The sequence below is a fragment of the Hylobates moloch genome, unplaced genomic scaffold, assembly GCF_009828535.3.
Source record: "Hylobates moloch isolate HMO894 unplaced genomic scaffold, HMol_V3 SCAFFOLD_1, whole genome shotgun sequence".
Lineage (NCBI taxonomy): Eukaryota > Metazoa > Chordata > Mammalia > Primates > Hylobatidae > Hylobates > Hylobates moloch.
Window position 1 is genome coordinate 152,659,461 of NW_026652276.1, and position 18,431 is coordinate 152,677,891.

The 18,431-nt window shown below is 37.8% G+C and overlaps 1 protein-coding gene across 2 annotated transcripts in view; it reads right to left on the reverse strand.

The window, feature by feature from the left end:
- Positions 1-886: 886 nt before the first annotated feature.
- The window catches only part of LRRC72 (leucine rich repeat containing 72), a 56,615-nt gene continuing 39,070 nt past the window's right edge, over positions 887-18,431 (reverse strand). The window contains exons 6-10 of one of the 2 annotated variants that reach the window (XM_058446713.1): positions 17,694-17,783; positions 16,554-16,706; positions 3,687-3,714; positions 1,681-1,852; positions 887-958 (exon numbers count right to left, since the gene is read on the reverse strand). In XM_058446713.1, coding sequence (XP_058302696.1) covers positions 1,687-1,852; positions 3,687-3,714; positions 16,554-16,706; positions 17,694-17,783 — 437 coding nt within the window. In that variant the 3' untranslated portion in view covers positions 887-958; positions 1,681-1,686. Of the gene's footprint in view, positions 959-1,609; positions 1,853-3,686; positions 3,715-16,553; positions 16,707-17,693; positions 17,784-18,431 lie in introns of those variants that run through there. The other variant, XM_032760091.1, reaches the window with a different exon arrangement.

Sequence of the window (18,431 nt, forward strand, 5' to 3'; positions counted from 1 at the left end):
ATTCCCATAATATACTTTTTCATATGTACAATTGTCTTTTTAGTTTTTTGTCCACGATTTTAAATTGTGAGCATTGCTTTTTGTAATTTGCTAACTTATACCTCCATTTCCAATACAGGAATTATATCAAGACTTAGAGTTATAATTTGTTTTATACATTTTTCACAAATCTGACTTCACAAAAGTACATTATTGCAACACTGATTTTGTGTGTAAGCTTTGTGTGTGTGTACATGAAAATATTGAAACTTCCTCAATAAATGAAGAGATGTCCTTTTTGTATGTCTGCATTTGTGATATACATTTTGCTTTTTGACCTATTTCTTTATGAATACAGTTTGTCTACTCATAACTGTTATACCTGTGCAACTGTCATTAATATACCTGAGTGCTTATGCTTGCAAAAATGTATATGTCATTATTGCCTATTTTATTGTGTAAAGTGGCCTATAAAATGTTCTGTAGATATAATGTTTCTCAAACAAATCCGTTTTAAAAAATGTAAACAAATGTCTTTTAATTTTTTTTAATTATTTTTTCCAGAATTACATTTTTGGGACTATGTCTTTTGTCTTTTGGATTATCGCCCAAGCCCGAGCAAGGGAATGCCTCAATTCTTTCTATCACCTAATCTTGGAAGCCACGCACAACTACTTTTGTCATGATACCAGCCACTCACCTACATGAATGGTCAAATCTTTGCATTTTCTTTATTTTAGCTGCAACCTTTTTCCAGGGAACAGATCTGAATTTTTAGACTCTGGCCATGCACAGAATGATAAGTGCCCACAGGTGAATGGAGGCTGTAGATTCTCAATGTCAATTCGCTATTCCTTCTAGGCCTTCATCTCCTGCCTATTTTGATTCCAGTCCACTTCTACGGTATGTCTGTGTTTCCCAAGCACCATCAGCTAGAGGGAGATGTCACTCTGCCCTTTGTAAGCCTTTTATCTAGATCCTTCGGGAAAACCAGTAATGAATTTGAGTTACATTCAATGTTCACTTTTGTCACTCAGTACTAGGCAACTGCTAAAAGCATTTGGATTTTTGTTTTCCCTGAGGAGCAAGTTTCTGGCTACACCAAACCCAGACCATTAGCCAGAAGTGGCAAATATCTCCAGAGATGAGAGTCAAAAAGAGTACACTAGATAAGAATTGTGTTATAGTCTTACAATGAAATATTATATAGCAGTAAGAATGATAGAATCATTGCTTCTAGCAACAACATGGATGAATCTTACAACAAGTGAAAAAAGCCAGACACAAAATATTCATCTTCTATGATTCCATTTATATGCCTTTTGAAAACAGACATCGTTAATTTATTGTCTAGAAATCAGGACAATGATTACTTTAGAAGGGTGAGTAGTGACTGGTATAGGAAGGAGGGAGCTTTCAGAGTCCTGATAATGTTCTATTTCTTGATCTAGCATTCCAGTTACATAACATGTTCAATTTTTGAAAATTCATTGAACTGAACACTTATGAATTTTATACATTTCTGTATAAAATTTTACTTAAACTTTACATTTAAAAACCTAAAATGTAGGAATTATTTTGCATTATTGGTGCTTCTGTTTACATTTAAATGTCTCAAATAACATCATCATAAGTATGTAATATGCTAAGTCAAGGGAAGTTTAATATACAACTGAAAACCACTAAGATTTCTAGAAATACCAGGGCTTATCTCAGTGTAACTGTGAGCATTTGAGCTGGTTCTGTGCCTTCTTCTTCAAGGTATCTTTCCTCTCGTGTTGGAACTGTGTCCCAGTTCACAGAGGTCAAAGTCATCACTGATCTCTTCATGGACCTCACAAAAACAGCATCTTCTGGGTCATCAAACACGGTTCTGCAAAAAAAGCAATTACATCAGAAAAGAAGCAATCAAAATGAAAATTTGACCAAAATGAAATTTTTATTCAAATGAATTAATGCCATGTTTTTCTGTGTTATTTGTAATATAATACCACTAACAAATAATTTGCGGGCTCCACTGACAAATGACTTTCGGGCTAAGGACACTGTTTTTATTGTATATATTGTTTATTTTATAAATAAAGTATCTGAACATATTTGGGGATCGACTATCACGGTTTAGGTCTCACATACTCATGCAGTCATGTTAAATGAGATGGTTAAAATATTTATAGATATATGCATATTATTATTGTAAGTTCATTGTATTGCTAAGTTTTTTTCTACATTATGTTATAGTTTATAAATGTACATGGAGATAATATTCAATACTGTATCCAAAGAAAAAACATCTTAAGTGAAAAAATAAAAAAAGAATGATGACTCTAAATTCATCAGTATTCATGAATTTGAAAAGTCTTCCGTAAGCGTCTCTGCCCGGCCGCCCCATCTGGGAAGTGAGGAGAACCTCTGCCTGGCTGCCCCGTCTGGGATGTGGGATGTGGGGAGCACCTCTGCCCGGCCACCCCGTCTGGGAGGTCTACCACAGAGGCCAGAAGCAATGTGGGGGCTGGATGTGGTGGCTCACGCCTGTAGTCCCAGTACTCTGGGAGGCTGAGGCGGGTTGATCACTTGAGGCTAGGAGCTCGAGACCAGCCTGGCCAACATGGCGAAACATATGAAAAATACAACTGTCAAACCAACCAACGAACCAAGCGACAACAAAACAGGTCTACCCTGGAGTCATACTCTAATTTTTTCTATTTTCCTCCCTTTCTGATCCTTTATCCCACTTTCTTTTTCTTCCTCTTCCTTCTCCTTCTTCTTTGTCAAATAGAGGACTGAGTTATTATCATTGATCCATACAAAGTCCCTCTCTCATTTATTTTCTTTAATTCCCACCCCCCATTTCTATTCCCCGTCTTCCCATGTGCAATCTTCCTAATATGTTTGATATGCATCTTTTTGTTAGTATGTACTTTTAGAAAATGTTTATTGTTTTGTGTGCAAAAAAAAAATAAAGAAAAAAGAAAAAAAAAAAAAGAAAAGTCTTCTGTAGTATTAGTGAGGTGCTTGCTTTGGAAATGTAAATTCCAGTGAATATAAAATGTTAATCTACATGATAACTGCTATGACTGAACATATTTAGAGAATAGCTAAACAAGGAATGTAAAGCCCCACTTTCAGAATAGCTAATCGTTAAGGTTTATTTTTTAATTTTTATTTTTTGAAACAGAGTCTCACTCTGTCACCCAGGCTGGAGTGCAGTGGCATGATTTAGGCTCACTGTAACTTCTGCCTCCTGGATTTAAGAGATTCTCCTGCCTCAGTCTCCTGAGTAGCTGGGATTATAGGCGCCTGCCACCATGCCTGGCCAATATTTTGTATTTTTAGTAGAGGCGGGTTTTCACCATATTGGCCAGGCTGTTCTCAACCTGACCTGAGGTGATCCACCCACCTCAGCCTCCCAAAGTACACGGATTACAGGCATGAGCCACTGAGCGCGGCCGAGGTTTATTTTTTTAAGCATCAAATTATCTTTTTACTTATTTGGGATTTTGATAGTAATATTAAAAGCCTAAATATGTCAATATGAATACAGAGATTGAACTCATTTATCACAGAAAGACCTAGCAATTTTTCTCATCTATTGAAGAGTCAGTCATTTTTTAATTCATTAAAATCTATTTTAGGAAATGGAGATGATTTAAAGGGACAATACAATTATGAAATAATCTGATAATAAAAGTATAGATAAAATTACTTACTTGTCTACATTATTTGCAAATGTAAAATCTAAAAAAAAATACATTTTAAAGTTAGTATTTTAAAATATTTATCCAGCATTTAAAAACAGTGGAACAATGCTATAAAGGAAAAGTATAAAGCAGGGCTTTCTGTTTTCAAGTTATCCTTTACACAAATAGTTCAATCTGTCAAAAATGCCTTTTTATCTAACTCCAAAGCAAAACTTTCTCTTAGATATAGTGGGTTTTGCCTTAGGTTTGGGGGCAAATTTTTTTAATACAATACAAATCTCAAAACCCTGAGAACAGAAAGCTTAGTCAATTTATAATGTACCAATGGAATCCAAGTGGGAATTTTTATAATTAAGATATTGAGGCTGATATGCAGAAACCTATCCCTTTTCTTCTGAAAGGCACATGCATCTATAAATGGACTAACAGTCCAAATGAGGAGAAATATTTAGGAACATTTCAACCATTTGGATTCTTGGCATTAACTTTAAAGAAACAGAATAAACAAATACTAGATCACAAGAATCTAGATCTTCCTAGCTTTGAAGCTCCAAGACTAGTCCCCAAAACCTGGATTTCTTATGGCGTCTTCCAGAGACTGTCAATGCTTTGTTGATTTCCCTCCAGAAAGCCTAGGGCCCGTCCAGCGATGGATTTTACCAGCACCTGTTGTGCCAATAAAGCCCACAGTATCAGCTCTTGCCATTCCACAAGCAGCAGTGACCACAAAGCCTCTCTGCCTTAGAATTCATAGCATTGTTCCCTTCACAAGTGACTGATGAAAGTCTCTCGTGTGTTTCTGATCATCCTAGCCTCTTTCTTTTTCTACATTTTGCTCCCAGCTTTAGTGGTATAATTGACAAATAAAAACTGTATATAAGGTGTACGAATTGATGTTTTAATATATGTATTCATTGTGAAATAATCACCACACTTAATCTAATTAACATATTCATCAGCCAGACGGTTGCCATTTTTTGTGTGTACGTGGTGAGAACACTTAAGACCTACTCTCTTAGTAAATTTCAAGTATACAATACGGCTAACTATAGTCACATTATATAAGATCTTTAGAATTTATTCATTTGTGTAATATAATTTAAACTTTGTACCTTTGACTAACATCTCCCCATTTCCCCTTCCCCACAGCACATGGCAACCACCATTCTACTCTCTGCTTCTATGAGTTTGACTATTTTAGATTCTATATATAAGTGAGATCATGCAGTATTTGTTCTTCTGTGTCTGTCTTATTTCATTTAGTATAACGCCCTCCAGTGTCATCCATATTGTCAAAAAATGACAGGATTTCCCTGTTCTCTTCTACATTTTTAATTACAAAAAGCACATACTTTACTTACAATGAATATAAACAATAAAGAAAATAGTGAGTAAAAAGGGAAATTTCCCTTTAACCTTTCCACTTCCTCTTATTACTATTAAGTATCACTATTAAAAAATTTTGTGTGTATGTTTCCAGCCTATATGTCACACATGTACTCACACATATACATGTACATGCACACAGAGATTTGTTTGTTGACAAAATTCTAATTTTGTTATTACTCATAATATACTATTTTTTCAATGTGTGTGGTTTTGTTTTTTGTTTTCGTTTTTGTTTTTGTTTGAGATGGAGTCTCACTCTGTTGCCCAGGCTGGAGGGCAGTGGCACGATCTTGGCTCACTGCAACCTCTGCCTCACTGCAACCTCTGCCTCCTGGGTTCAAGCGATTCTCCTGCCTTAGCCTCCTGAGTAGCTGGGATTACAGGCACCTGCTACCATGCCCGGCTAATTTTTGTATTTTTAATAGAGACGGGGTTTCACCATGTTGACCAGGCTGGTCTCAAACTTCTGAAATCAGGTGATCTGCCCACCTTGTCAAGGTGTTTTTAATACCTCCAAATATACTATGGATTAATTCTATAATGGAATAGTTTGTATTATACAAAAGTGCCGTAGTCTATTTAACATTCTCCTATGAATGACCATTCAACTTGTTTCTACTACTTTTGCTATTATAAAAAATGTTGCAACATGCAGCCTTATACCTATATATTTTTTGTTTGTCCATATGTGCAAGCACTTCTGTAGGGGAGAGATCAAATTTAGTTGCTGTGTCAAATGGTTTGCACATTTTATATGTTGGTGGATACTGCCATATGGTCATCCAAGAGAGTTGAATGAGTTTACATTCCCATAAATAACATGAATTGTGCTTGTTCCCCCCTTATCTTTAACAACCCTTTAAAACTTCTGCCTACTTGTTGGATGAAAATGGTATCTCATTGTTTTGATTTCCATTTATTTGATCATCAGTGAAGCTGATCATTATTTACATTTCTTTCTTTCTATATATGTCTTGTCCATGTCGTTTATTTTGTTTTCTACTGGGATTTTTAAATTGACTTGGAGATGTCCTTTAGAAATTATGGGTATTAACTTTTGCCTATTATATATGTTATAAAGACTTCCTCCAATCTTGCATTTTAATTTTCTTCCTATATGATGCTTTTTATTTTAATTATTATAGATACATACTAGTTGTACATATTTATGGGATACATGTAATTGTTTTTCACTTTTATGTAGTTAAATCTGTCAACATTTCTCTTTGATGGCCTCTGGGTTTTGTGTGAGGCTTTCATTGGCCTTCACTTTGGGATTATGAAAGTATTTTCTTCCAGTACTTTTTGATTTCATTTACATTTAGATATTCAATCTCTCTGGAATCTATTTTTGTATATGGTATCTCCCTTAGAAAGTAATTCTAGTTTATCTCTTTGGCCCAGGGCTACTTTATGGCACAATTCTAGGGGGGCCTCAGTAAATGTTTTCTGTGCAAAGAGTGTCCACTGGAGTTAGACAACATGGAAGCTCTGTTGACTGCTGATTTTTGCCTTCACAAATTCTTCTTGTACACAAATCCCTCAATTGCTCAGCCCTATGCCAAACAATCTCTAGATCTCACATTGACCTCTAATACCTACCTGAACCTTCATGCATAGGTAGCAGTTGGCATTTACTCTTCTGGGTGTGCCTGGTATGTCACAGCTACCCAAAGTCAGAAATGTCTTCAAAACTTGATTTCCTGAGCCATTGATCTCCCAACTCATAACTTTCAATTATCTGTTCTCTCTGGATTCTGTCCTGCCTTGTCTGTACTGGTGCACTCTTTGGTGAATTGCTGTTTGTTAAATAGTCTGCCTGGCCTCCCTTTTTGGCCTTATCCTTCTGTCTTCCCGAGTAGTACATGCCTCATCTGCCAGGCCCAGGCTCTGCGACACTATACCCCAGCGTGGGCTCAGCACCTGGAGCTCTGTCTTGAGCAAACATGGTGGAAATCTGGCAGCTTCACTTTTGGACCACTAATGGAGATTTTAAAAGCTTGTTGGTATTTTATTTTAAATACCCCTTAATGTCTTTCTACATTTAGATATAGGTAATTGGTGAAAAATCTGCAAATCAGTTTCTTAAAGCTAGGTAGAAGCCCAAAGTGTTTTGGTTCTGAGAATATCGGCTGTCATGCAATAAAACGCAGAGACAGTAATAAAAATTGGTACAACCCTTTTAACCATACTTATTTGATAAGGACTGATAGCTGGGACTTGAAGAAAACTTAAAATTGATCTTGCTTCTCAAGATATTCGAAATATAATTGGTTTCTTTCTCAACTTCAGATTAAGGATAATAAAATCAAAATGTGGCTTTACAATTGCTTCATAAACATTTTTAAGTGTAGTTTCTTTCCAATAAAATCATATTTCCCTTAGAATTACTCTAATAATTTTTTAGAATGTCACCATAAGGTAAGATTTATAACAAAACAAATACAGAAGCTACAAAACTATATGGATAAATTTTAAAAATTTACATGGTGTGTTTTATTAGTCTTATTATAAATGTTTGCTTAATTAAGATATGCTAAAATAAGCCATACTCTGGGCTAAAAATACTTTTTAGTTGTTATGATATAGTGGCCTTTTGTGGAAAATGAGTAGATTTATAATAATTGTCCTATCAATTATTAGAGGCTTTAGTCAACATCTGTTAATTAAGAAGAAAAAGTTTCAAATGCAATAAAATACTCTATCTTTTCTGCTCCTGATTTTGTTTTTGGAGGTTCAGTATGAAAAGGAGTAAAGAGAATTTAAAAAGGATTATAGTTCTTTCAGCAATCTGGTTAAACAAAAGTAATGTAGATCCCTAAAGGTAGGGATCACACCAATAATAATTATAGCACTGAAAAATAGATTGTGGGGGCTGACCTTGCATTGTTTGTTACTGTGTGCATTAGCTGTTTTTAAGAGGGGAGATTTTCTATCTAAAGACTCCTTTCCTACCACAGCATGGTCTACTCCAATAACATTCCATTTGGGCCATCACCTCTCACATGAAGTAAAAGGAAGGACTTTTACATAAACCAAGGAAGTGGCTGATTAACACAATAGTTCAACTTATTATACACTTGGTATGTGTCAGATCAAGTATCTCAATGTTTTACACATCAAGCATAACAGTCAAAGCAAGATATTATACTCATTTTAAAAATCAGAAATCTAAAGAAAATGTCCAAAATAAAACTTATAATTATTAGCAGATCTGGTATTCAAACCCAAGGGAGTCTAATCCCACACTGGTACTGCCACCTCTATATGGGTTGATCTCTGACTTGAGTGTACATCAGAATCATCTGAAGGGCTTTATAAAACACAGCTTCTCAGGTCCCATCCTTGTTTCTAGTTTAGTAAGTCTGGTTTGGGGCAAGAATTGGTAACAAGTTTCTAAGTGATATTGATGCTGCTGGATTGGGGACCATACCCTTGTTGATGAAAAGAGTCAAACTCCGTAAAATATTTGAAGGGATTTATTCTGGGCCAAATATGAGTGACCAATGGGCCTATCACACAGTCCTCAGGAGATCCTGAGAACATGTGCCCAAGGTGGTTGGGTCACAGCCTGCTCCCTCCCTCCATCCCTCCTTTTCTTTCTTTTTCTGAGACAGAGTCTTACTCTGTCACCCAGGCTAAAGTGCAGTGATGTGATCTCAGCTCACTGCAACCTCCAACTCCCGGGTCCAACCGATTCTCCTGTCTCGGCCTCCCAAGTAGCTGGGATTACAGGCGCCCGCCACCATGCCTGGCTAGGTTTGTGTTTTTAGTAGAGATGGGGTTTAACCATATTGGCCAGGCTGGTCTGAAACTCCTGACCTCAAATGATCCGCCTGCCTTGGCCTCCCAAACTGCTGGGATTACAAGCGTGAGCCACCATGCCTGGTGAGTTAGACAAGTGTAAAATATATATATATATATATATTTTTATTATACTTTAAGTTTTAGGATACATATGCAGAACGTGCAGGTTTGTTACACAGGTACACATGTGCCATGATGGTTTGCTGCACCCATCAACCCGTCAGTTACATTAGGTATTTCTCCTAATGCTTTCCCTCCCCCAGCCCCCCAGCCCCCGACAGGCCCCAGTGTGTGATATTCCTCTCCCTGTGTCCATGTGTTCTCATTGTTCAACTCCCACTTATGAGTGAGAACATGCAGTGTTTGGTTTTCTGTTCCTGTGTTAGTTTACTCAGAATGATGGTTTCCACCTTCATCCATGTCCCTGCAAAGGACATGAACTCATCCTTTTTTATGGCTGCATAGTATTCCATGGTGTATATGTGCCACATTTTCTTTATCCAGTCTATCATTGGTGGGCATTTGGGTTGGTTCCAAGTCTCTGCTATTGTAAATAGTGCTGCAATAAACATACGTGTGCATGTGCCTTTATAGTAGAATGATTTATAATCCTTTGGGTATATACCCAGTAATGGGATTGTTGGGTCAAATTGTATTTCTGGTTCTAGACCCTTGAGGAATCGCCACATTGTCTTCCACAATGGTTGAACTAATTTACACTGCCCCAAGAGTGTAAAAGCATTCCTATTTCTCCACATCCTCTCCAGTATCTGTTGTTTCCTAACTTTTTAATGATTGTCATTCTAACTGGCGTGAGATGGTATCTCATTGTTGTTTTTATTTGCACTTCTCTAATAATCAGTGATGATGAGCTTTTTTTCATGTCTTTGTTGGCCACATAAATGTTTTCTTTTGAGAAGTGTCTGTTCATATGCTTCGCTCACTTTTTGATGAGGTTGTGTTTTTCTTGAAAATTTGTTTAAGTTCCTTCTAGATTCCAGATATTAGCCCTTTGTCAGATGGATGGATTGCAAAAATTTTCTCCCATTCTGTAGGTTGCCTGTTCACTCTGATGACAGTTTCTTTTGCTGTGCAGAAGCTCTTTAGTTTAATTAGATCCCACTTGTCAATATTGGCTTTTGTTTCCATTGCTTTTGGTGTTTTAGTCATGAAGTCTTTGCCTGTGCCTATGTCCTGAATGGTATTGCCTAGGTTTTCTTTTAGGGTTTTATGGTTTTAGGTCTCACATTTAAGTCTTTAATCCATCTTGAGTTAATTTTTGTATAAGGTGCAAGGAAGAGGTCCTGTTTCGGTTTTCTGCATATGGCTAGCCAGTTTTCCCAACACCAGTTATTAAATAGAGAATCCTTTCCCCATTGCTTGTGTTTGTCAGGTTTGTCAAAGATCAGATGGTTGCAGATGTGTGGCATTATTTCTGAGACCTCTGTTCTGTTACATTGGTCTATATATCTGTTTTGGTATAAGTACCATGCTGTTTTGGTTACTGTAGGCTTGTTGTATAGTTTGAAATCAGGTAGTGTGTTGCCTCCAGCTTTGTTTTTTTGCTTAGAATTGTCTTGGCTATACAGGCTCTTCTTTGGTTCCATATGAAATTCAAAGTAGTTTTTTCCAATTCTGTGAAGAAAGTCAATGGTAGCTTGATGAGGATAGCATTGAATCTGTAAATTACTTTGGGCAGTATGGCCATTTTCACGATAGTGATTCTTCCTATCTATGAGCATGGAATGCTTTTCCATTTGTTTGTGTCTTCTCTTATTTCCTTGAGCAGTGGTTTGTAGTTCTCCTTGAAGAGGTCCTTCACATCCCTTATAATTTGTATTCCTAGGTATTTTATTCCCTTTGTAGCAATTGTGAATGGGAGTTCACTCATGATTTGGCTTTCTGTTTGTCTGTTATTGGTGTATAGGAATGCTTGTGATTTTTGCACATTGGTTTTGTATGCTGAGACTTTGCTGAAGTTGTTTATCAGCTTAAGGAGATTTTGGGCTGACATAATGGGGTTTTCTAAATATACAATCATGTCATCTGCAAACAGAGACAGTTTGACTTCCTCTCTTCCTATTTGAATACACTTTATTTCTTTCTCTTGCCTGATTGCCCTGGCCAGAACTTTCAATACTATGTTGAATAGGAGTTGTGAGAGAGGGCATTGTTGTCTTGTGCCAGTTTTCAAAGGGAATGCTTCCAGTTTTTGCCCATTCGGTATGATATTGGCTGTGGGTTTGTCATAAATAGCTCTTATTATTTTCATATATGTTCCTTCAATACCTAGTTTATTGAGGATGTTTAGCATGAAGGGGTGTTGAATTTTATTGAAGGCCTTTCTGCATCTATTGAGATAATCATGTGGTTTTTGTTGTTGGTTCTGTTTATGCGATGGATTACATTTATTGATTTGCATATGTTGAACCAGCCTTGCATCCCAAGGATGAAGCTGACTTGATCATGGTGGATAAGCTTTTTGATGTGCTGCTGGATTCGGTTTGCCAGTATTTCATTGAGGATTTTTGCATTGATGTTCGTCAGGGATATTGGCCTGGAATTTTTTGTTGTTGTGTCTCTGCCAGGTTTTGGTATCAGGATGATGCTGGCCTCATAAAATGAGTTAGGATGGAGTTCCTCTTTTTCTATGGTTTAAAATAGTTCCAGAAGGAATGGTACCAGCTCCTCTTTGTGCCTCTGGTGGAACTCAGCTGTGAATCCATCTGGTCCCGGGCTTTTGTGGTTGGCAGGCTATTAATTACTGCCTCGATTTCAGAACTTGTTATTGGTCTATTCAGGGATTTGAGTTCTTCCTGGTTTAGCCCTGAAGTTTGAACTTCCTGGCGGCTTTGTTTACACTGTGAGGGGAAAACCACCTACTCAAGCTTCTGTTTTGGCTGACGCCCCTCCCCCCACCAAGCTGGAGCGACCCAGGTCGACTTCAGACTGTTGTGTTGGCAAGGAGAATTTCAAGCCAGTGGATCTTAGCTTGCTGGGCTGTGTGGGGGTGGGAGCCGCTGAGCTAGACCACTTGGCTCCTTGGCTTCAGCCTCCTTTCCAGGGGAGTGAACAGTTCTGTCTCTCTGGCATTCCAGGTGCCACTGGGGTATGAAAAAAAACCTCCTGCATCTAACTCGGTGTCTGCCCAAATGGCCGCCCAGTTTTGTGCTTGAAACCCAGGGCCCTGGTGGTGTAGGCACCCAAGGGAAAGTCCTAGTCTGAGGGTTGTGAAGACCATAGGAAAAGTGTAGTATCTGGGCCAGATAGCTTCATTCCCCAGGGCACAGTCCCTCATGGCTTCCCTTAGATAGGGCAGGGTGAAAGAGTGACTCTACAGACTCAGGCTAAGACCACGCTGCACCGGTTACGGTCAAGAGATCTTTATTGGAGGCGTCAGGTAGGGAGCCGAAGAGGAAGCAGAGAGAGAGGGCTTCGGGGCTTGGGCTTTTTATACTCTGAGACGTTACGTGGAGGTCATGGTTGGCTGGGGGGCTGGGCTCAGACTAAGGCGGGAAGGCTCTCTTTCTGATTGGTTTTTCTTTGGTGGTTCTGTATCGAGGAGGAAGAAGAACCCGGAACCAGCGCCATTAAGCTACCCCTGTTACCTAACAGAGTGAGTTCCCCAACCCCTTGCAGTTCCTGGGTGAGGCGACACCCCATTCTGCTTTGGCTGTCCCTCCGTGGGCTGCACCCACTGTCTAACCAGTCTCAATGAGGTAAGCCAGGTACCTCGGTTGGAAATGCAGAAATCACTCGCCTTCTGTGTCGATCTCGCACGGAGCTGCAGACTGGAGCTGTTCCTATTCGGCCATCTTCCCGGCCACCACAACTGTAAATATTTATCAGACTTAATATCTGTGTTGATGTTAATGCTTGTTGGCTTTTCCTGAATTCCAAAAGGGAGGGGGGTATAAGGAGTCATGTCCGGAGTCCCCTTCCCTCACGTCCCGAACAAATTTTTCAGGTTAACTTGGAATGCTCTTGGCCAAGAGGAGGGGTCATTCAGATGGTTGAAGGGCCTTAGAATTTCATTTTTGTTTTACACTCTGAAAGCCGCTGCTTTACACTATGCTCTTCTGCACCTACAACACGTCCTATGGATGTTACTTTCATTCTATGAGAAATACTAGGAATAAAGGAACAAATTGAATGACACCTTAAGGAAGTAATTTAAAATTGAGGCATTCTACAATATAACTGGCCTGGTCTCTTGAAAAAGTCATGGAAAAAAAAAATACAGAATCAAAAACCAGGGGATCTATTCTAAATTAAAAGACACTGAAGAGCGTAACAAATCTAATTGTGAATCTTGACTAGATTCTGGTTTGAAAAAGCACTGTAGAAAACTTCTTGGAACAATAGAGAAAATGTGAATATGGGTTTTTCATTTGTTTGTTTGTTTTGAGAGAGGGTCTCGTTCTGTTGGAGTGCAGTGGTGTGATCTTGGCTCACTGCAACCTCCACCTCCTGGGTTCAAGTGATTCTCATACCTCAGCCTCCTGAGTAGCTGGGATTACAGGTGCTCGCCACCAAACCCAGATAATTTTTGTATTTTTTGGTAGAGATGGGGTTTTGTCATGTTGGCCAGGCTGGTCTCAAACTCCTTACCTCAGGCGATCCACCCGCCTAGCCCTCCCAAAGTGCTGGGATTACAGGTATGAGCCACCATGCCTGGCGAGTTATATTTTAAATAATATAAACAAATCAGTTTTTTCTAAGGTGTGAGAGTGGCATTATGCTTAAACAGGAAAATGTCCTTATTTTTAAACTTTCAGTCTAAATTATTTAAAAGTGTGAAAGTTGCAGATACCAGGATGAAATCATTCTTGTCAGAATCAAACAAATTGGAGCCAGAAGGCAGTAAGGAGGAGAGCTCACGCTTGCATGTCCGATAAGACCTGTCTCAAGGGCATTCCAAAATAACCCCCACAATACATTATTTTGTGTCCTGCACACAACTCATGTTTGTCATGACCTACATTTCTCATGTATGCACACATTTCTATGACTAGGTTTATCACTATACATTCTTTAGGACTCAACAATTCAGATAAGATCCTCTCAGAAGAACATTTGCCTAGTAACAGAATCTCCACCAATGAACTCGTAGCTTTGGGCCTCTGGAATCAATGAACTGTGCTTCCAAGAGGCTTATGTGAATTCTTCTTTTTTTCTTTTCTTTTTTGAGATGGAATCTCCCTCTGTTGCCCAGGCTGGAGTGCAATGGCATGATCTTGGCTCACTGCAACCTCCACCTCCCAGGTGCAAGCGTTTCTCTTGCCTCAGCCTCCCAAGTAGCTGGAATTACAGGTGCCATCACAGCACCCAGATAATTTTTACATTTTTAGTAGAGACTGGGTTTTGCCATGTTGTCCAGGCTGGTCTCAAACTCCTGACCTCAAATGATCTGCCTGCCTCGGCCTCCCAAAGTGCTGGGATTACAGGCGTGAGCCACCACACCTGGCCACTTTTTCCCAATTAAAAACTTCCTTCCCTTCCCTTCCTCTCTTGCACTTGTGGCTTGTCATAGCTGTGCATCCCGGGTTATAATTCTTTTTGCTTACTCCCAAATAAATTCATTATCTTAAGAGATATTTTTCTCTGATGTCTTTTTTTAGGTTGACAAGAGTGAAATGTAATGATGTCTGCCGGTGAAACATTTTAATTCTTCGGCAATACATTGATTTTCCAATTTACACTGTAGTTGGAAATGCCAAATGAAGTGTAAGTCATTCATTTAGGAAGGACAGGTCTTCTGAGGAGACCTGTCCTTGCTTTTTTTTTGTTTTGTTTTTTAAGATGGAGTTTCACTCTTGTTGCCCAGGCTAGAGTGCAATGGCCCAGTCTCGGCTCACTGCAACCTCCACCTCCCAGGTTCAAGTGATTCTCCGGCCTCAGCTTCCTGAGTAGCTGGGATTACAGGCATGTGCCACCATGCCCGGCTAATTTTTGTATTTTTAGTAGAGATGGGATTTCTTCATATTGGTCAGGCTGGTCTTAAACTCCCGACCTCAGGTGATCTGCCCACTTCGGCCTCCCAAAGTGCTGGGATTACAGGTGTGAACCACCGTGCCTGGCCACCTGTCCTTAAATAAAGAGGCAAAGCATCAGATATGGAGGGTGGTAAATATAGCAGAATATGAACGCTTGTTGAATATATGTGGGCATATACCAATATTTATTTTAATATTCTTTAACTTTTTCTGTTAGAAAATTTTCACAATAAAAAGTTCAGGGAAGTCTTAATTTTGTCCTCATTCTTCTTTTTCTTTTCCTTTACCTTTTGCTCATTCTTGAATAATAATTGAGTTGGTTATAAAATTCTTGGTTAGCCATTACTTGTCCTCAGCATTTTAAAAACTTTCAATTACTGTTTTCTGACTTCCACGATTGTAGTTGGAGAGTCTGTTGTGAATCTCTATGTTATTCTTTTGTAGGTCATCTGGGTTTTCTCTCCGACTGCTTTAAGATGGTTTTGCCTTTGGCGAAGACTTTTGTTGTTGTTGTTGTTGTTATGTGTCTTTTTTGTATTTGAATTCATTTCATCTGGTGCATCTAAGAATTCTTTGCTAATTCTGGTAATTGTCTGGTCAATCTAAGAATTTATTTATCAGTTTGGGAAAATTTCCAGCCATTATCACTTTAAACATTACCTTCTGCTCAATTTCTATCTATAATTTGTTTTTCAGGAACTATTACTAAAGTTATATTAGACCTTCTCTTTCTAATGTCTCTCCTTTTCTCAACATCTAATTCATATCTTCTATTGCTTTCTTTCTCCATGTAGCATTCTGAGTAACTTCTTCCAAACTATTTTTCAATTCAATTTCCCCTGTATTTCTAGATAATTGGTTTGGTTTTTTAAAAATGTATGTTGTCTCTTTGGCAAAGTGTCATAAAGAAAAGGATTTTACCTTTGCACCTTTTCTCATCCACCCTCTCTTCCTTCCTGGAATGGAGATGTGAGGCTTGGTGGTATACCAGCCACCTTGTAATCATAAAGCACACTAAGAGTAGCAGAACAAAAGACAGATATATCCTTGAACGCTGACAACATCATAGAACTTTACGCTAACCCTAGATACCCTATCTTTGTATTCTTTGCTGTCTGAGAAAACTAAACCCCTATTTTTTCTGCATTTCTGTTACAAATACGAAATTAAATTCCTACTAATGAAACATCCTGAAAATATTCAAGTTATACTTGCATATAATGACCCTGTATGTGAGTATAATCAAAATATTACCAGTGCTTATTTCTGGATGGCAGAATTGCAGATGATCTTTATTTCTTCTCATATTTTTCTATATTATCAAAAATTATATAGCCTTAATTGGTAAAATCATCCATGTTAGTGGTAATAAAAATAACAATTGCTTATTTATTGAACCCTTTATACTGTGTTAGATAGTGGGATAGAGGCTTCAATGTATTATCTCATTATTATCACAGCACCCCATTTAATTTCACATGCATGAGTGAGGATGAAAATTGCATACCTACTTTAACTGGACTAAAAGTATTATAAAGTTAGCAAATATATTAGAAATTATTCCATTATATAGATACTTAAGTTTATTGTAAATTGTAGTTGTTATTATTACAATCAAATTACCCAAAAGTTTGAGGAGTTTTAATTTCATTAAATTTGTTTTTTTTTTTTTTTTACAAAATACCTGAAGGTACTCTCTGGGCTGGTTTTTGCTTAAATGGTGATTTAGGATCCCATGAAGCATCCACTTTTCCTCTGAATGCTATTGATTGAACGATATGAGCCTTTTTATGGTTAAAAATGGTAATCATTGATCTTCTTTCTTTTTCTGTAACTTCTGATAAATGCAAAAAGTAATGTTATTGTATAACATTATAAATAGGCAGGGTGATTCAAAATAGAACTGAACACTTTCAAGAATGTATTTATCTAAACTATGGTATATGTGAACATCCTGTCAAAACTGTTTTGTAAAGGGGCTATCACAGTTATTTCCATAATCTTACAAGCACTCAATATACACCCCACATGTCACAAGACAGAGCTTAATCCTTCAATCTAATGCATCCCAAACGCCCTTTAACACATCACCAAGGATGACTAAAATTTTAGGATGAAACATCCTTTCATTTCCTCAAGGCTATTAGAAAGGAGAGGTATAACCATAAGTTTCCGATGTATCCTATAGAAAGTGGTTACTCAGTAATAAACTATTAAGAATGTTCAAACCTGTAGAGACAGAAAGGTAAGTAGATAGATAATATAGCATTTGGGGGCAAAATAGGCCTCAAAAAATGTTAAGTGTAATATGCTGAGGTTGATTGTGTGTGTGTGCATGTGGCTTATAGAAATCTGACATGCTATCTTGAAGATGTATTCATAAAGAAGTCATAATTCATTGTATGTTTCAATATATATATATTTACAGAATTTTAAAATCATGAATTTTAGAACTTAAATAGGCCTTATGAGATTTATTCCGATTCCCTCACTTTTGAGATAAGAAACTAAGGTGCCAGGAAGTAAACGATTTGGCATCCAACCTGTTAATGTCAAAACCAGGACCAGAAGGAATACTTTCCTCAGCTCAGTTAGAGGGCCTTTCTGATAAAGTAGTAAAGAGACATGAATTTCTAAATTAGGGCAAATTTTGGAGAGCAAATCTTTCAAAAATAAATAATTGAAAAACTTCCATTTACAAAGACAATTATTCAAAGATACATTTTCTACAAAGACATATTTTCAAAGGTAGTCTTCGTTTTTAAACCGCTGAGCTATAAGACTACTTCTCAAATATTTCTTTGCAAGAAGGAAGGGTCCTTACGATTTCGGTCAAGCAGCTCCACTCCTGGAAGGTGGTAGATGATATATAAACGATACAGGTTATATTGGCACAAAGGATTTTGGTATAGACCTGCAAATGAAGAATCCAAAATAAAAATGTCAGATTTCAAAATCAGTTTCACTTATCACTTATAAAATACAAAAAAATTAAGAGATTCATATAAAACATAAGAACTTGTAAAGCTCTTCTTCATATCAAGCAACAGACCCATTAAACCTTTACTCAGAGCACCAGTTAATTTTTCTATCGTTAAATTCATTCATTCAACAAATATTTACCAAGTGCTTACTATCCACTAGGAACTGTGCTAAGGGCTATGATCATACCATTGACCCAAATCTGCCACAAATGAGGGAAATTTTTAACATGTCCATAAATAAGTTAGTAAATGAAGAACTAGATATCAGCTCTATTGGAGTCTTGAGGGTACTTTTTATTAAAATATCACTTGGTACTCTTCTTTCAGTCTCCAAGTTCACAAGGGTGCATGCGTGAAGATAGGTAGAGACACCACACCCTGCTCTAATAGAACTTACTTCCTCCACACCATTGCTCATAGTTCAGAATGTGTCAATAGTAGCTTCAGATCTCGGCAGGACCAGAGCTGAGCAGATGTGGCTCTTGCATCCCGTCTACCTCTGGCCAGGCACATGCAGTTCTGAGATCCTAGTGTGCAGGTGCTAGGATGTGTAATAAACCGCACTTCCTAATGCAGTG